General features: G+C 57.9%; 2 protein-coding genes across 4 annotated transcripts; both read right to left on the reverse strand.

Annotated features, from left to right (window-relative positions):
* Positions 1-923: 923 nt before the first annotated feature.
* NT5C1A (5'-nucleotidase, cytosolic IA) lies at positions 924-11,465 on the reverse strand. Of its 2 annotated transcripts, XR_005954619.1 has the most exons (7): positions 11,321-11,453; positions 5,828-5,995; positions 4,918-5,047; positions 4,535-4,657; positions 3,923-4,107; positions 1,815-3,724; positions 924-1,167 (listed from the first exon to the last, which is right to left on the reverse strand). XR_005954619.1 is itself a non-coding variant. In XM_041460841.1 (6 exons), exons 1-6 carry the CDS (start codon positions 11,414-11,416, stop codon positions 3,356-3,358), a joined length of 1,071 nt encoding a protein of 356 aa, XP_041316775.1. In that variant the 5' UTR covers positions 11,417-11,465; the 3' UTR covers positions 924-3,355. The 2 variants fall into 2 exon arrangements, 1 of the variants encoding a protein (XP_041316775.1); XM_041460841.1 differs by having other exon boundaries at positions 924-3,724; positions 11,321-11,465.
* A 1,890-nt stretch (positions 11,466-13,355) lies between these two features.
* Positions 13,356-15,273, reverse strand: HPCAL4 (hippocalcin like 4). Of its 2 annotated transcripts, XM_041460848.1 has the most exons (3): positions 15,097-15,273; positions 14,786-15,001; positions 13,356-14,543 (listed from the first exon to the last, which is right to left on the reverse strand). In XM_041460848.1, the coding sequence occupies exons 1-3, from the start codon at positions 15,256-15,258 to the stop codon at positions 14,346-14,348; spliced, it is 576 nt and encodes a 191-aa protein (XP_041316782.1). In that variant the 5' UTR covers positions 15,259-15,273; the 3' UTR covers positions 13,356-14,345. The 2 variants fall into 2 exon arrangements, with proteins under 2 accessions (XP_041316782.1, XP_041316781.1); XM_041460847.1 differs by lacking the exon at positions 14,786-15,001 and having other exon boundaries at positions 14,346-14,543; positions 15,097-15,258.
* Between the last annotated feature and the right edge of the window lie 1,798 nt (positions 15,274-17,071).

The raw sequence follows: 17,071 nt of genomic DNA on the forward strand, positions 1-17,071 counted from the left end.
GCCATGCCTGATCAAGGGAAAAGCTTGGAAGACAGGCAGCAGAATCAAAACCTCAGGCTTGCAGCAAAGCCGAGCCAGGCATCCCAAATCCACCTGCACGAAGCTCCCCCTGCCCCTCAGCGTCTCACACCCAAGGGTTTGGGGTTCTGCTTGCAGCTTTTGGCTTTGCTGTGGACATCCCGACCTCCCAGGGCTGCATGGACACACCTGGGCTTTCCCTGGTGCATCTCAGGCTGGAATCTGTGCTGGAATTTGATTTTTTTTTTACTTTTTTTTTCCTCCAAGCATCTGGTGGAAGAACACAGCAGGGCTGGGGATGGGCTGGGGGAAGGCACTCCAGCAAAGCAGGAAAGCTCTGCTGAGGGCCATCCATCCCTTAAATGAACACTCACAGCAGGGATGCTGCCCTGGGGCCTACGGACATTCCTTGGCTATATTTGGTGATGGATGGAGAATTTGTTGCTTCCCCTCCGTCCATCTGTTCCCCTCACTGGCAGGGAGGAGCTGCAGTGTCGCTGCTCGGATGGAGCCGGTACTTCAGCAGCCATAAATCTCCTCTGCTGAGCCTGTGCTGCCTCCCACCTGTTGGCTGGGAGAAGATCAAGCCGACAAAAGTCTCCTGCCAAGCTGTATTTTTATCCAGGGCTCCGTCACGAGCTCAGGTGCCCCACAAAAGCCTCTCACGAAGCAGAGGGAGGTGGTTGCACAGCACATCCCACCCCTGGAATCCCACCTCTCCCACAGGTCTCCAGTCCCAAAGTAGGAGTTTAATCACATTTTCTGAATTCCCTTAAACCCCAAAACTCCTTTTTCCTTCTTGTCACGCCTGCCCCATCACCATAAAACCTGGGAGGTCCCAAGCAGGGAGCTCAGAGCCTGCACAGGCAGCCAAACACTCATTGTGAGAACAGAGGGAGCCGGGCTGGGACCAACACGGTTTATTATGGAAAAACACCCCGAGGGATCCCATTAACATGGCAAAAAACCACCGGGGGACAATGAAGTGAAATCCACAGCAACAACACACAGCAGGAAAAGTCCAGTTGTCAGCCAGGACAGCAGGAGAGGCAGGACCCTGTGGGAGAAGTGCCCATCCCAGGGATGACCCCAGGGATGCTCCCCAGCCCGAGGGGGTGTGAGGGAAGTCCACAAACAGCAAGTCCTCGTCTTCCAGTTGTAGTGATGGAGGAGGAAAAAAATAAAAAACATAAACAGAAGAAGCCACGTGGATAAAAGCAAAAGGGGCAGCCGTGGTGGGAATGGAAAATCCTCCCAGCTCAGGGAGGATTTGGGGAGGTCTGGCTCACCTGGGGCCCATTTCCCGAGCCCCACACCTCCCAGGGAGCCCCTAAACTGCCCTGGCAGCAGGAGGACCCAAAGCAGGGTCACTAAAACCCTGTCCCCAGCTTGCACCCAGCTCCCTGTGCACCTCAGCCCTGGAGAGGCAGCAGGAATCTGTTAAAATCCAGGGTTCTACCCCAAAACCACAACCCAATGCTTCCCTGGGCATCCACCTCCTCCTGCCAGCACCAGCATCACCTCTGGATCATCCCACGGACACATCCCCCTGTCCCCAGCCCCACTGGCACCCTGCCCTGCTCCCCAGGGCTGGCTGACAATTCCATTCCTCCTGCAACATCCTCTCCCCTGCACAAGCTGGGCTTGGCTGGGCTTCCACCATCTTCAGGAAACACCTTGGAAATGTTTACTGGCTGTGCTCCCCCTCCCAGCTGCCAGAAAGGTCTCCAAGATCCAGTTCAGATCCCAAAATCTTGGGTTCACGTTAAAAAAAAAGACAAGACCTTTGCACAAACCTGAGTGCTGGCGGATGTGACACTCAGAAACTCATTCCTCCCAAGTTTTTTCGTTTGTTTGTTTGGATTTCAGACCTTCCTCCGAGGTGTTTGTCACCCAGATGTGACAGTTAACAGCCTGCCAAAGAATTTTTCTGGGGGGAAAACAAAGTGCAATTTGCTTTTCACTGCTAGAGCAGGATTTAGTGCAATGAGAAAAGTCTGCCCAGCCACTGAAGGCATCACCAGCTTGGTTATTTACATATTCCTCAAAAGGGTGATAACTCCAGCTCCAGCCTCACTGTTTGAGCTGAAACTTCCCTGGAAAGAGCCAGACATACAACTTGGAAAATTTCAGCCCATGGAATTTGTAGAAAAGTGAATATTGAGCACCCTTCCTGCTCAGCTGTGGGATGTCATGCAAAAAAAAAAAAAATTAGAAAATAATAGAGGAAAAGAAAAATAGAGGAAAAGAAAATTAAAGATTTTCTTCCTTGTGGAAGAAATAATCTTTAAATTTTCCTCCCAAGTGTCTCCTTTGGGACAGGGCTTTGAGCAGAAATGTCAGTGTGATTTTCACACCAGTTTCTCTCCCATTGATTTCCCATCCTGTTTTTTAATCAGAGATTTGGTTCTCTCACAGCATCGCTAACACAGAGTGTCTATTTTAGGAAACACCAGAGGTTTTAAGAAGCTGAGGAGAAAAAGATTATCAACTCATATGGGCTCAGCCTGGAAAGGGAGAAAAAAAATCCTTTAATTGAAATCCCCAGGCTGAAATTCTCTGCAGATTTACCTAAATGGACTTCAAATGATGTCCCTAATATATCAAGGCCTGCTTTTAACTTAATTCAAGCCCTGGGCAGGCGTCTGCAGCCCTTGGACAAGCTGGGCTTTGGATGCTCACTGAGATTATTAGTTTTAAGTGCTAAATCATGCAAGTGTGAAACCCACATATAAAAACCTGGGCCAACAATACACCAGCCCAAAGCTCCAAGCAGCAAACAGGATTTTTTTTTTTTTTTTTTTTTTTAAGTATGTTAAGTATTTGTTTCTATTTTTCCAAATTTAAACTGGTGAAAGGACAGACACTGAGTATTTTCTGGTTGGAGAGCAGCAGCTGTGAAGGAACAATATCACAGTTTAATTCCAGTTAAAAGGGACAAAAATTTTGTCTCAAAGCTGCTTGGAAGGTTTTTGAGTGCTCCCAATTTTCCAGTTCAGCCTAAACGTTTGCTTGGGAAATCCAGAAGTCTTTGGGAGTCACTGAGGGTTTTAAATAAATAGCTTAAAGGTTCCACACAAGGCAGACCCATCCTCGAGGGTTTTTCGCCTGAAGCAAGTGCAGAGTGCACGGAAAAACTGGGAAAACATCTCCTGGCACAGAGGAGCCCCCAGCCCCACGAGGAACAGCAACCAACAGAGGCACCAAGGACATTTTCCTCCTCTCTCCTGCCCCTGCTTGGGGGGTGAGCCCCCATTCCCAGAACAAACCCCAGAGCAGGGAGCCTGGCCCATGGGGTGAAGCCCACGCTGAGGCTTGGGGGATCCCCCCAACCCTATTATTTGCTGTTTGGGGTCTGCTGCTTCTCCTGCGCCGGCCGCTTGTGCTTCTGGGCCACGCCGTAGGGGACGTGGGCGGCCACGGCGCCCATCTCCTGCGCGCCCTCCACGTGGAACATCTGGTCGTCGAAGAAGATGTGGGGCCTGATCTTCCTGAGCAGAGGGCCCTTGGGAGCCCCTGCCAGGAACAGAGCCTCGTCCGTCTCCAAGCCCCAGCTGCGCAGAGTCTTTAGAGCCCTGGCCCCCGAGCTGGCCGCGCTGCGCGCCGTCACCAGGTACGTGCGGATGGGACACTCCAGCCTCAGCCCCTTGGAGTAGAACTTCTTCTGCAGCTTGCCCAGCGCCTCCAGGAAGCCCTTCAAGGGGCCCTGATGGAGCAAGGAGGAAACGCTCCTGTCAGCCTTTCAATCATCACCTTCCTGGCACCAGCGCTTCACCCCAAAAATGAGCCCAAACCATGCCCCGTGCCACGAGCCCACCTCGCACCCCACTGTGGTTGATCCCAGAGCATCCCATGAGGGATTCCTCTCTCCCAGAGCCTTTTCCTGCCCTCAGCCCAGCTCTACCTGTGCCAGGGGCTTGTTCTCGTGAGCCTTTTCGTGCTCAAAGAACATGTCCAGGCCGTGAGCCTTCACGATCTGCTCCGACTCGTCCGAGAAGAGCACGGCGTCCCCGTCGAACGCCACCCGCAGCTGCTTCTCCGACACCTCCAGGTCCCTGCTGGGGCTGAAGATGGTGGCTGCAGCAATCCCTGAGGATGAGGCAAGAGGTGGCAGTTGTCCAAGGATCCGTCCTCGCGGCTCAGCGGCGAGGAGCAGAGCAAAACACGACGGGCTGGGAGCAAAGCGCCGCAAGGAAACGCGCCCGGGAGCACCTGCAGCTTGGCCCCGGGAGCTTCCACGGCAAAAACAAACCCCCAGATGACAAATCACCCTTTGCATACGAGAATTAAGGAGGAAAAACAGCGCCTTTGCCTCGGCAGAGCTGTGGAGCTGGAGGAAAGGCTCATTTCTATGGAAACTGGAGGCTCTTGGGAGCGTCAGAGATGTGGGGCGAGGCAAACCTTAAGTGCACGTTGGATTAGGGACACGGATGTTGGAGTTATCCTCCCTGGGATCAACCCCCTGAGGGCTCCAGGCTCCCCCCGCTGCCCCCCCTGAGCTGGACCCCAGACTCACCCTCTTCAATGGCCCCACTCACTTTCTCGGCGTCGGAGGAGAGGTAGAGGTTGGTGTGATAGGCCTTGAGGTAACAGATGGGGCTGTTCCCTCCCGTCATGCAGAACCTCTCGATGAACAGATCTGGGGGCAAGAGGGACCCCGGGCTGAGCCTGGCTGCCCCCCAAACCCAGCCTTGCTGCTGGAAGGGCCGGGGGTTAATTTTAGCTCTGCTGCCCAACAGCAGGGCCAGCAGCCAGAGCTCCTCCCCACCAGCCAGCTCCTGCTCAACGCCCAGAAAATCAGGGAAAAGCGGAAAAAATGGGAGAAAACATCTCCTTTTCTTGGTGCCCAGCGATGCCACCACCCAAAAGCCACCAAGGACAGCTGTGTCCCCATCTCACCGTAGTGGTTGATGCTGTTGATCAAGCGAACCCCAACCTGGGCGTGGTTGTTGGTCATGAGGACGATGTCGAAGAGCTCCTCGCTGTCGGGGTAGAGCTCACGGAGCTGGGCATTCACTGCCTCCAGAGCCTGCAGCACCCCGGGGAGAGGGGGTGGGTGTCAGCCAGGCCCCCCCAGGCATGGCCCTGACCCCCTTCCCACCCAGCAAAACACTCCTGGTCGCCAAATCCACAAATCTGGCCAGATCCAGGTGTGGTTCTCACCCCTTCCCATCAACAAAACTCTCCTGGTCACCAAATTCCCTCCTCAACTACACCCCGGGCCAAGCTGACATCAGCTGGGAAAAAATAGATTCATTTTGGGGGTGGAAAAAATTCCACCTAGCTACTCTTCTGTTTTCAAACACAAAAGGTTTGGAGTTGTTAAATGAGGACAAATTAGCTCCAAGTTACAGATGAGTGTTTTTCAAGCAATCAGAAACAAGTCTTGCCCCACGGAGCTGATTAATCTATTTATTGGGAAGGGGCTCCAGCACCCAAAACTGCACTAACTGCTACAGGAGTTAGATAATATTTTTCAAGTTTGAAGTGCCTCATTTCAACATGACAGAATTAGAAATTGGCCGGCTTGGGAGCAAGGCTAAACTCAGCCAATTTACAAGAATAAATAAATTGTGATAATAAACATAATTACAAAAAAAAAAAATAAATTTCTAAAGGGAAACTTTAAATGTGATCCAAGGAGATGATTTCTTCAATTCTTGGGCTCAAGATGGAAAATCCAGCCCTGGAAGCAGCACATCACTTGCTGGGAGGTTTGTCTGCCCCGTGGCTCGCGTCCAACCTGGCCCCGCGTGAGCTTGGTCCCCTCCCCAAAATTTCAGGGGAGCAGGGCGCTGTGGCTGCTCACCTTGACGAAGGGGAAGGCGGCCCCGGGGAGGAAGGGCTCGTTCTCGTGGTCCAGCTGGTATTTCACGTAGGCCTCCACGCCCTGCTCCGTGTAGATCTTCTGCTCCTCCTCCATGCGGAACAGCGCCCGCGAGGACACGGCGATGGTGATGGCGTTCTCGGGTTTGGGCTGCGGGCAGAGGGACAAATTAGGGAGGCAGCCCCTAATCCCTGGTGGATCTCCCAGCGTGAAAGGCCACGAGGTGGGTGACACCTCTGGAATGGTTTGGAGGACGGCAGAGCGGCTGCATCCCAGCGCTTCAACAGATGGACGCTCCATCCCCACGCGTTTGGGACACCTCAGATCCCACTGCCAAGCCCTCCCACTGCAAACAGGCTCCCAGAACCCGTGCAGACCCCAGGAGGAGCTGCTGAAGGCCGTGCAGAAGGGATTTGTGTGGCTTTTCCCACCCCCCAGGCTCCGCATCCCGTGACATCCAGATGTGACAAACAGCCCGTGCCAGCTCAGCTCCTCCAAACGCTTGATACAGTTATTGTGGGTGGAAACATGACAAACAGGTGGTGCAAGCAACGATTTATGAGTCATTATTATTGATGTTCGAGGCCTCCATCCAAAACCCAAATCCAAAACCTCCTCCAGCTGAAGCCAACGAGGCTTCAGAGAGACTTGGCAGGGACAGAGGGGACAGCGGGGAAGTCACGCTCATCTTGACCCCCACACGTCCTCCCTCTCTCCCCTTGAAGGGCAGGGAGGGTGTTAATCCCCATCACTCACTTGCAAGCACAAAAATAAGTTAATTACTGATGGCCAGCGAGAAATCCTGGCTGCCAGGACAGCAAATCCTTCAGAGGGACAGTGCCACTGTGTCCTACAGAGGACTCCAGTGAGCAGGACGGGGCTTGGGGTCTCTCTGAGAAATCCTGGCTGTGAGCACTGCAGGAACACCTCACCCCCTGCCCCTCTGTGACTTCCAGGATCCTCTGTGCCATGCTCTCCATGAGTAATCCTCTGGCAATGCCATTTGCTCAGGGTGGAGGGTGCCTCCTCCAGGTGCTCCAAAGTTCAAGCTCCCACCCTGCCCGGGGCTGAACTTTCCAGGAGCAGCAGCCTGGCAAGGCCCAGGTGCCCCATGCACACAGGGCTGGGCTCGCCCTGGGGCTCGCTCTGCCCCCAGCCCCACCCAGGAATGAGTCAGTGGGAGCCTCCACCCCACTCCCAGCAGCAGCCCCGCAGCAGGTCCGTGCCAGGCACCTCTCCAGAGGCTGCATCCATCCCCAAAATCCCCCCCAAATCCCCAGGAAAGCGATTAAACAGCGGGTGATTAGGACGAGACCCACATTAGCTCGGGCTGAGATCACTGCAGGCACAGGGATCCCTCTCCCACAGCATTTTCAGGGAATCAGGTCACGTTTGGAAGTGGCTTTTTTAGGAAAGCAGGGGAATAACCCCCAGGACAGGCAGGACCTGATCCATGACACCAGCACTGCTCCAAGCGAGCCACAGCCAGGTCCCCGAGGAGTGTCAGCTATTAACTGGTCACGGGCCAAGCCTTGGCACTTCAGCTCATTAATTAATAACTCTGGTGTCATGGGCCATTTATTAGCTGAAAATATTAATAACTCTGAAAGGTCTTGGGACATCCGGCCATTAGCTGGAGTCCTGCTGCTCTGGAGTCCCTGCAGTGCTGGCTGTGCAGGAAATCTTCCAGGTGTTTGCTCCCTGATCCTGGACCGGGGTCAGCCCTGGAGGGAGATTCCCAGGAGAGAAAACAGGTCAGCAGCCCGGATGTAACAGCTCTGAGGCGTGTTCAGGGGGGTCAGAAGGATGTTTGGGGCCACAAGCCAAGCCGGGTGCCCAGAGGGAATTTCCATCTCCCTCTCCCCCCTGCGCACACCTTCCACACCTTGCACAACAGCCCCGGCTGCTCAAGGTCCCTTCCCCGCCTCTGAAAGGCACCAACCCTCCGGGAGGTTCATTTAAGAGGCAATAAACACAGCAATAAAAATAACCCTCAGCTCCAGGCCCTGCCTCTGCCCCGGCGTGGGCAGCTGGAGCCCCAGGTGCCCGCGGGCAGGGAGCTCTGGGAATGGGAGCTGCCCCATCCTGCCAAGGAAGATTTGCACCTCGTGGAGCTCTCGGGGCAGGAAAGTCTCACCCGGGTGCTGAGGCAGCTCCCAGCTCCGGCTGGGCTGGAAGGGCCCTGCTGTTCCCTGGGAAATGCTGACATTTGGGAAACGAGGCTATTCTGCGCTGCAAAGGAGGGGGATCTGCATTTTGACATTTCTTTGAAGTGGAGGTTTCATTTGGAAGCGTTTCCCTCCCCAAGGTTGTTTGGATGCCTCTCCGTCCCCATTAGTGCTGCAGATGGTCATTACAACGCTCAAAAATGAGCTTTAAAAAGCCTCAGGAACCACAGCACCTCAAATCCTCCGTCTGAGTGCTGCTAACAACCCACCCGAGCCCACTTTTCCCCAGAAATTGAGATGTTTCAAGGCAAAACACTCTTCTTTTGTAACAGGGAGTGAATGTGTGCATGGGAGGGGTCCCACTCCCAGCCCTGGCTGGGATGGATTTGGTCCCACAGCCCCCATCCCACCACAGCCTCCTGCTCTGGCTGCCTCAGCCCTGGAGGGTTTGGGCTGAATCACAAACTCTGTTTTCCCCTCAAAGCAGCATCCAAGGTCAGCCAAGGTCAGTGAAAGCTCATCCAACACAAGTCCAGGCTCTGCTCAGCCGAATCCAACTGAATCTGCTGCCTGGGGATCCATGGTGAGCTCCTCTTCCTTCCCATGGGAAGGTCAGATCCAGCCCCCTCCTGAACCTCGAGCAAGAGGTTAATGATGGGTTTAAGAGGAGTGTGAACAGCGTGGGGGAAGGTCCCATCCCAACCCTGGATCCATCCCAGGAGGGACAACCAGGGACGTGTCCCAACAGCCCAGCCCTCTGCAGAGGAACATCAGCCACTGGCACAGCTCCAGGAGGTCCACAAGGCCCAAACCCCACCTGAGAAGTGTAAAAAAAAGACATTTCCAGCAGGCTCCAGCTCCACTGAGTGCACACCCCACCCCACACCCCAAACCCCCCAGCTTTGGGGTGAAGGTGTATTTCAGAAATGCCTGGAAACAGCCCAGTTTTCTGCCTGCAGATCCAACAGCTGGCAGCCTTTAAATCGCTGCTCTAATCAGTAAATCCCCAGCAGCCCCCCAAGGATTAGAGGCAGACATTTGGAAATGCCACAGGCTCCCAGGATGTGCAGTGGGACTGTGTCCTCCCACCCTGGAGAGCCACAGGTGCCCACAGTGCCACCCAAGCCCAGCAGCTTCACTGCCACCCCTGGAGGCCACCACGGGCAGGAGGGACAGTGGGGACCCCATTCTGCACCCCTTGATCCTTTTGAGCTGCCTGGGGCTGGACCCAGCTCCATCCTAAAATCCTGCAGGAATTCTGGGCACTTCCCTGGATGCTGCAAAAGACCAGATTCTCGTGATTAATTCAATATTCAGAGGATTTTGGTCATGGAAAGGGAAGAGGAAGGGTTTGCTCCAGGGTTGAGCATGGTCCCCACTCCAGCATCCCAAAAATCGCACATGGGGGAGATGGGTGGTCCCAAAAGGGAGGAGCAGGGTGCCCAGAGGAAGGGAGCCAGCAGAAAACCAGCTCCCAGTGGCCCAGCTCGGTGTCACCAGAGAGGCTGGGGACATTTCCAGCATTGCTGAAGGGTGACAGGTCTCATTGCTGACCTCCCTGGCAGGAGCAGCCCTGGGAAGAGCTGCGACCACTGCAAAGCAGGAATGCCCCATTAACCCATTCCCAGCCAGGAATACCGTCCCAAAATCACCTTTTCTCGCATCACCTCACAGCTCTCTCCTGCTCCTGCAGGGCCAGGAGGACAGACAGACAAACCTGGCACCCCAAGGGCACAGACAGACGACACCAAACCCCATTTCCTGAAGGAGCCCCGGGCACCACCAGCCCCCTGCTCGGGATCAGATTAAAGTTCAGGGCGTCTGCCGGGGTGGTTTGGACTTTTCCAAGAACATTATTTATACTGCAGAAAAGCGGCCTGCAGCCATCCATCACGGGCTGGCAGCTGCCTGGCTGTGTGAGGGCAGCTGAGCTGGCTGCCCGCAGCCACAGGGCCCCCAGGCTGCCCCAGAAGAGGGGCACAGAGCCTGGCATCGTCCCCAGCCCCACAGGGCGTGGTGACACAGCCCAGCTCCAGGGTGTGAGCGCCCTGATCTCGCTTTGCAAAGCACACGGCTGCCCCCGTGCCTCAGTTTCCCCAGTTGTACAGTTACTGGTCAGCGAGCTGGCTACGAGGAGAGGAAGAGGAGGAGCCCGAGCTGGCATCCATGGGCAAAGCACGGCGTGAAAGACAAGTAGCTGCATCCTGCCACCAAGCCAGGCTGTCCCTGCGCTCTGGGAAGGGCACAGCAGCAGCAGCGTGAGCTGGCAGCGGGTCCAGGAGCGGGGGTGGCAGTCTGGTCCCCAGCAGGGAAAGCACAGGAGCTGTTCCAAGCGAGGGCTTGGACGTGTCCCCTCGTGGAGAGCTCACACACAGAGCTCTGCCACGCAAGGTGCCAGCACGGAGGGTGTCACAGGAGGTGACACTCACCAGGCCCACATCCCTGCCACAGCCCAGGTTTTGGGGGTCCCACGGCCCCGAGGGTGGCTGTGGATGTGGCTGGGGGGCTCGGAGGCTGCAGGGGTAGGTGGCACAGCCCCCAGCCCTGCCGGGCTGCCAGCCCCGCTCTCCCGCTGCCATTCCGGGATTCCAGGCGCTCCCGCGTTTAAAGGCGCCAGGCTCAGCCCTCTTTAGATAACACAGCCCTTCCCTCCGATCTCCCGGAGCAGGCCAGGGGCAGCTACACCCCTGGGACACCCCCTGGCCCAGCGGCTCGCCTCCTGGCTGTCCCCAGCTCTGCCAGTGCCACCCCTCCTGTCCCCGCCAGGGCCTCCCGCCTTGGCGCAGGGGACAGGCAGCTCATGGGGCTGTCACCGGGCCACTCTGCAAGGACAGCTCAGCCCAGCAGGGAGCCAGGAGCACCGCAGGGACCCAGGGAAGCCGGGGGGATCCGGAGAGACCCCAGCAACCGAGGGATGCCATGGAGGAGTGGGAGCGCCTGGAGAGAGCCACGGCATCCCCAAGGACCTGGATGGAGGCAGGGGGTTAAAGAAACACCAGAGACACCACGGGGGACCCCACAGAGTCGGGAGGAGAAGGGGAACATGGAGACACTCAGGGGGACCCCAAAACACATGGAGGAAATGGGGCACCGGGAGGGACCCCCAGAGATCCTGGAGGAGATGGGGCACCCACAGACACCCGGAGGGGGTTCCATGGGGGAAAATCCAGGGAAGATGAGAACCCGCAGGACATGGGACACCTGGAGAACCCCGGGGCACCCGCAGGAGATGGGGCAGGCGGGGCGGGGGTCGCGGCCGGAGGGTCCGCATCCCCCACGGCAGGGAGCGCTGCGCGGGGGCTCTCACCGATTTGGGCTTCTTTTTGGGGGCGAGGTTGTCGTAGAAAGCCTTGGCTTCATCCCAGGGCCGGCCCGGAGCCCCGGCGGGGCCCGGCGGCTCCATAGCGCGGCGGCTCCGCGGCACCGGCGGCTCCAGCCGGGGCCGGCCCGGCGGAACGCGCTTTATATGGCATCCCATGAAGCTCCGGGCTTTCAGTCCACCGGGACACGGGTTAACCTCTTCGGGACCGAGCGCTCCTCGCCGCCGCCGCGCTGCGCCCCGGTGATAGCGGGGAGCTGCGGGGGATTGAGGGGGGAGCCCCCGCTGCAGGGCAGAGAACGAGGGGAGCGAGGGGAAGGGGCTGGGGACAAAGGTGGCCTCAGCAGAGCCCCGGGAGGACACGGAGCAGGAGCGGTGGGGCAGCGCTGGGGACCGGCAGTCCCCGGTTTGTCACCGCTCCGTCCCCGGTTTGTCACCGCTCGGTCCCCGGTTCGTCGCTGCTCCTGCTCGTCCCCGGCCGCGGGTCCCGGGTTTGGCCATCCTTGGGAGCACAGGGAAAGGCACGAGGGTGGTCAGAGCTGGGAGCTGCAGGGGATGGAGCGGCCAGGGAGGACAGAGGGGTGCTGGGACCCTGCTCCGTGCCACGGTGACCTGAGCCATTCACTGGTTAATGGAATGAGTGCGGGTGTTAATTAAGGCTCTCCTCTCCCAGGAGTGCTGGTGGCAGCAGCCGCAGAGCCGCACTTTCAGGCTAAGAATTCCATCACGAGCAGCAGACCCCCCACCCCAGAAACCCTTGGGGAGCAGGGGGTGCATCCCAGAGACCAAAACCCAAGAGCCAGGAAAAGGGACAAGGCACGGAGGATCTCCCCTGGAACAGGGCAGCTCCTGGGGGCAGGTCACAGAACAGGGTTTTACCCAAATCCCTGTGCTCCAGCTAAAGAAAAACCCTCCCTACAGACAACAGCCTCGGGGACCCTCGTGGTGTCTCTGTCCATGAGACCAATCCAACAGCGAGGTCCAAATGAGGAGAGCAGAGCCAGGGGAAGCTGTGTGAGCAGGGCTGGCACCAGGAATCCCAAACCCTTTGGGGATTCAGCATCATTTCAGCCTCACAGGTTTCCTTTCCCCCAGGGCTCCCGGCTGGGAAACACCTGAGCTTCCTTTGGGGGGGAAGGAGGATCTTGGAGGGCCCCGGGATCACCAGGCTATTCTTGGAGTTCTCTCTTGAGCTTTTGAGTTGCTGCCCTTTCAGGCAGCAGCCCTGGCACGTCTCCAGCTCCCACAGGGTGGGAGAAGCTGCCCCGTTCCCTCTTCCCCTGCAAACTCACACGTGCTCCTGGAAAGCACAGCGGGGCCAAAGCCGAGGTGCAGAGCTCTCCCATCAGCAGCTCTCCTAAAAATACCCTCCCTGCCGTGGTTCTGGCAGCCTCCCATCCCCGTGCTCCCGTGCTGGCTGCTGCAGGACACACCAAAGGCTGGGGGATTGCAGGATGCAGGTGGAATGGGGAGAGCTGGGAGCCAGCACTGCCAGATTGATTTCAGAGCAGGATTAAAATTTGGTGAGAGCTCCTTAGCAACAGTCACTGTCTGTGCAGGCTGCTGAGGGAGAAGAAAGGCCAGAGGAAAATCTGTGCGGGGAAGATGGGGGTGGAGAAAAGAAGGACAAAGATGCACAGAGAGCAGGTCCCAGCTGCTGGCAGATGGAGCCCAGGACGAAGCCACCAACCCTGAGGGAAGGGCACAGCCAGGGGCCAGCTCCTGGTTGGCAAATGAAACCCATTTCCAGAGAGGTTTGGGGTCTGGGCCACCCCACCCCAAAAGTGACATTCTCTTCCCCACAGCTGCCTGCAGGAAGGGTTTCACTTCCACCCACCTTCAAGGCTCCCCAGTCTGAGCCCCACCGTGCTGTCCCCAAGGGTTTCTCCACCCCTTGGGGTGCCCCAGGCTCAGGTGAGACCCCTAAAATATTCTCAGAAGTGCAGTGTTGTCACCTCACTGTCCCCAGCCAGCTGCCCCCCCCCCACCCCCCCCAATAAACCATCCAGAGGGGGACACCACACACAGGGGACAGTTTATTTTTCCATTAAAAAAATAAGTAACGACTTCACCATCTCCTAGCAGACACCACAGCCACCAACACCACAATGTGCAGACTAAACACCAGCCTGGGACAGGAGGGGTGGATGCTGCAGGCTGGGAGGGGGGAGGAAGGAGACAGATTTGTTTCTGGTGGCCTCAGAGCTTTTCCAGGAGGCTCAGCAGGGACAGGACCCATCCACACCTCCCCACAGCCCCCATCCAGCAGCCAGGAGCGGCACCAGGACCTGCCTTCCACACCCACACTCCTGACCCTGCCTCCAGTTTGGGACAGCAGGCATCACCTCCGTTTCCAGGAGGGTCAGAAATGCCACAGAGCACCCAGGGCACCTGATGGGGTGGAAGGTGGCCGCTGGGATGGGACACTGGCCATATCCAGGGCTGGCTTTGGACACTTCTGTTCTCTGCTGAAGTGTCCTGACCAAGCCTGGCTGTTCCCAGCAGGGAAAACAGAGGTGGAAGAGCTAAAGCTGGTGCAAGACCCTGCCCTGGCCTCTCCAGGCAGCCTTCCAGGGAATTGCCATGAAGGAAGGAGCAGGACTTGGGACTTTTCAGCCTCCCTGGAGACATCACAAGCCAAAAAGTGGGGGGAAAGCAGCAGGAAGGGGACAGAGCTGGTCTCAGTTAGGATCAGAGAATGGAGCAGGTGGAACAGTGGGGGAAAGCAGGGAGAAAGCAGCAGGGATGTGGGAACAGCTGGTCCTGGTCAGCCAGGACACACCAGTGGCTGCAGGGCATCCATCTCCAGGATGGGAGAGGGCTGACAACGCTCAGAGCAAGCTCTGACCTCAAGGTGTGGAACCTGGGCTGCCCAGGATGCACCCGAGCAGGGACAGCAGGAGGGATGGAACGTGGCACATGCCTGGGGCCAAATGGGGGGAAAACCAGGGATTAAAACCATCACAGGGGGCAGAGTTTGGCTGCAGCCAGTCCAGCCCTGAGTGCCAGGGCTCTATTTTTGCATGTCACACTGCAGGAGCAGGACGATGGAGGGGTCGCTCTTGGCGGCCTCCTTGAACTCCTCCAGGGAGATCTGGTCATCCTTGTCCTTGTCCATCTTTGTGAAGATCTTGTCCACTCGCTGCTGGGGTGTCAGCCCGTCTTGGTTCATCCTCATCATGATCACAGTCCCCACCATCTTGTAAATGGCCTGGAGGAGGATGAGAGTGGGAATGAGAGGGAATGTTGGAAGGACACAAGATCCCAGGACAAGGCAGGGGACAGGGACAGGATTGCTGATCTTTTGGGACCCTGCTCTACCAGATCCACATCAAGCACCCTTCAGACAAGGCTCTGGGTAGGAAAACTCATTCTTTGGTACTAAAAGGGACCCAACATCTGTGAAAACCCTGGGAAAAGCAAACAATCCCTGCTGGTTTGAAGCACGGGTACCTCAATGATCTCCAGCATCTCCAGGCGCGTGATCTTCCCGTCCCCGTCCAGGTCGTACATCTCGAAGGCCCAGTTGAGTTTCTGCTCAAAGGTGCCCCTGGAGGTGACAGACAGGGCACAGATGAACTCCCTGAAGTCGATGGTGCCGTCCCCGTTCTTGTCAAAGGTGCGGAACGCGTGCTGGGCAAACTTGGAGGCGTCGCCATAGGGGAAAAACTGCGGGAAGGAGAGAAGAGGAATTGAAATGAGGAGGGGGGAACTCGGCAGGGAGGCTGCACCTGAGGTGCTGCAGACCCCCAGGTGGAGCCCACCTTGATGTAGAGCTGCTGGAACTCCTCCAGGTTGAGGATGCCGGTGGGGCAGTCCTTGAGGAAGCCCTTGTACCACTGCTTCAGCTCCTGCTCGCTGAACTCCGTGCTCCTCACCAGGTCATCCAGCATCTCCGGGGCCAGCTTGCTGCTGTGCTTGCCCATGGCTGCCCTGGAAAGGAAAACCACACCAGGCTGGAGAGGCATGGTCCTCCCAGGCCCTCATCCACCCCGGCTGATCCTGCATCTCTCTTCTCCTTGCTGGGGCTGATCCCCCTGGCTGATGGGTGTCCATGAAGGACAGCAGCTGTGGCACTGGAAATGTGGCTGTGGCTTTGCTGCTGGAGGTGCCCAGGAGCTGGCCCTGGGATAGCCCACCAGGGCAGCCATCAGCATCACCCCATCCCCTGGGTTCATTTTGGGCTGCAGGAAAACACTCAAAAAGCAGCTGAAAATTCAGAACTCTTCCCATGGCCTTTGCCAGAGCATGATCATAGAATCCTAGAATGGTTTGGGTTGGAAAGGTCCTCATTTAGTTCCAGCCACACTGCCGTGGGCAGGAACACCTTTCACCAGCCCTTCTCCAAGGATGGGACAAGGAAGAATCTGCCATTAGGGCACATAAAAACCTCCCTGGCACTGCTGCCCTTGCAACATCCAGCTGGCCACAGGGATGTCCATCCTGCAACTTGGTGGGAACTGTGTAAGGCTGCTTCTACTGCCTAGGGTTAGGGTTCTGAAAACCACAAACCGAGGGCTCCAGGCACACTGCAGCTGCAAAAGGAGCTCCAAGAAGAACACAAAACTGCCAAAACATGGCTTCTTCCATGGATTTTTCTTTGAAACCACTCAGCCAGGGGGGTAGAGCAGCAGGCAGCCCTGGCAGGGCCCTGGCTGTGTGGGCAGGGAGCGGAGCCGCTCCGAGACGTGCCGTGCCCGCTCCCACGCAGCCTGGGCTGCCAGCGCCGCTCAGCCAGAGCAGCAGATGGTTCTCCGGGAGCTCCTGGAGCTTCTCTCTCCACGAAGTTGAGGAGAAGTTCGCCTGGAGCCCAACCGAGCACCGTGTCCTCTCAGGGATGTGATGTGCTGCTGGCCGTGTGGGCTTGGGGCGCACGGGGGACCCCGGGATGGGTGATGGGGGGTTCCTCGTGCTCCCAGCAAATCCCACAGGCAGCAGCTCCTTCCTGCCCCATCATCCCACCAGCATCTGCCACCGTCTGCCGTGGCAGCACGGAACCCACCAGCCCTCGGCAGCCCGGGGAGTGTCCGGACACCCACAGAGCACAAGTCTTCCTCAGCCACCCCAGCTCGGCTCCACAAACCCCCTGGCACTGTGGCCTGGCTCTAAATTGCTGGCATTGATCATAAACCATGCCAGGCACTCTACATGATCCAGGTCCTCCCACGGCTGGAGGATGCAGCCCCTCAGCACAGCCCAGCCCTCAGCGGCCGGGACTCCAGAGCAGCATCCTGAGCTCCACAACCCCCAAATCCCTTTTCCAAGCAGCACCCAGCCACGCCAGGGCAGAGACCAGCCAGGAGGGAGCCACACGCTCACCCCCAAAGCACCAACTGATCAGCAGCTACCGGTCCCAAAACCAGAGGGGTGGCACCACGGGTGTCCCCCCCAAGGCAGCACAGAACCCCCCACCCTGCAGCAGCACCCCAGGATGGCACCCAGCGGGGCAGGGACGGGGCTGGGTGCTGGCTGGGGGCTCGGGGATGCTCTGCCCACCCGCACTACGGGATCGCTCCGGGCCACCGGCCCCGACCCCCGCTGGAAGCGGCTCCGGGAGCGCCTCCAGCCCCGACGGCGGCTCCGCACCGGGGGGGAGCCGGTTCCCGGCCCCGCGGGTGCGGCTCCAGCCCCGACGGCCCTTACCTGTGCTGCGGCTCGGGCAGGTGGCGGCTCGGCGGGGCCGGGCGGGGCGCGGAGCCGCTGCCGGTACCGGAGGGGCCGCGGTCCAGCCGCCGGCTC

The sequence above is a fragment of the Pyrgilauda ruficollis genome, unplaced genomic scaffold (assembly GCF_017590135.1).
Source record: "Pyrgilauda ruficollis isolate IOZ18807 unplaced genomic scaffold, ASM1759013v1 scaffold149, whole genome shotgun sequence".
Taxonomy (NCBI): domain Eukaryota; kingdom Metazoa; phylum Chordata; class Aves; order Passeriformes; family Passeridae; genus Pyrgilauda; species Pyrgilauda ruficollis.

Excerpts from the sequence above, each read along its gene's own strand:
- HPCAL4 (XM_041460848.1), bottom strand. The coding sequence starts at position 15,258 with ATGGGCAAGCACAGCAGCAAGCTGGCCCCGGAGATGCTGGATGACCTG. Across the intron at positions 15,002-15,096 it reads TCCAGCAGCTCTACATCAAG|TTTTTCCCCTATGGCGACGC; the intron begins GTGGGCTCCACC and ends TCCTTCCCGCAG. Across the intron at positions 14,544-14,785 it reads AGATGCTGGAGATCATTGAG|GCCATTTACAAGATGGTGGG; the intron begins GTACCCGTGCTT and ends ATCCTCCTCCAG.
- NT5C1A (XM_041460841.1), bottom strand. The coding sequence starts at position 11,416 with ATGGAGCCGCCGGGCCCCGCCGGGGCTCCGGGCCGGCCCTGGGATGAA. Across the intron at positions 5,996-11,320 it reads CCAAAAAGAAGCCCAAATCG|CCCAAACCCGAGAACGCCAT; the intron begins GTGAGAGCCCCC and ends CTCTGCCCGCAG. Across the intron at positions 5,048-5,827 it reads CCGCCTTCCCCTTCGTCAAG|GCTCTGGAGGCAGTGAATGC; the intron begins GTGAGCAGCCAC and ends GGGGTGCTGCAG.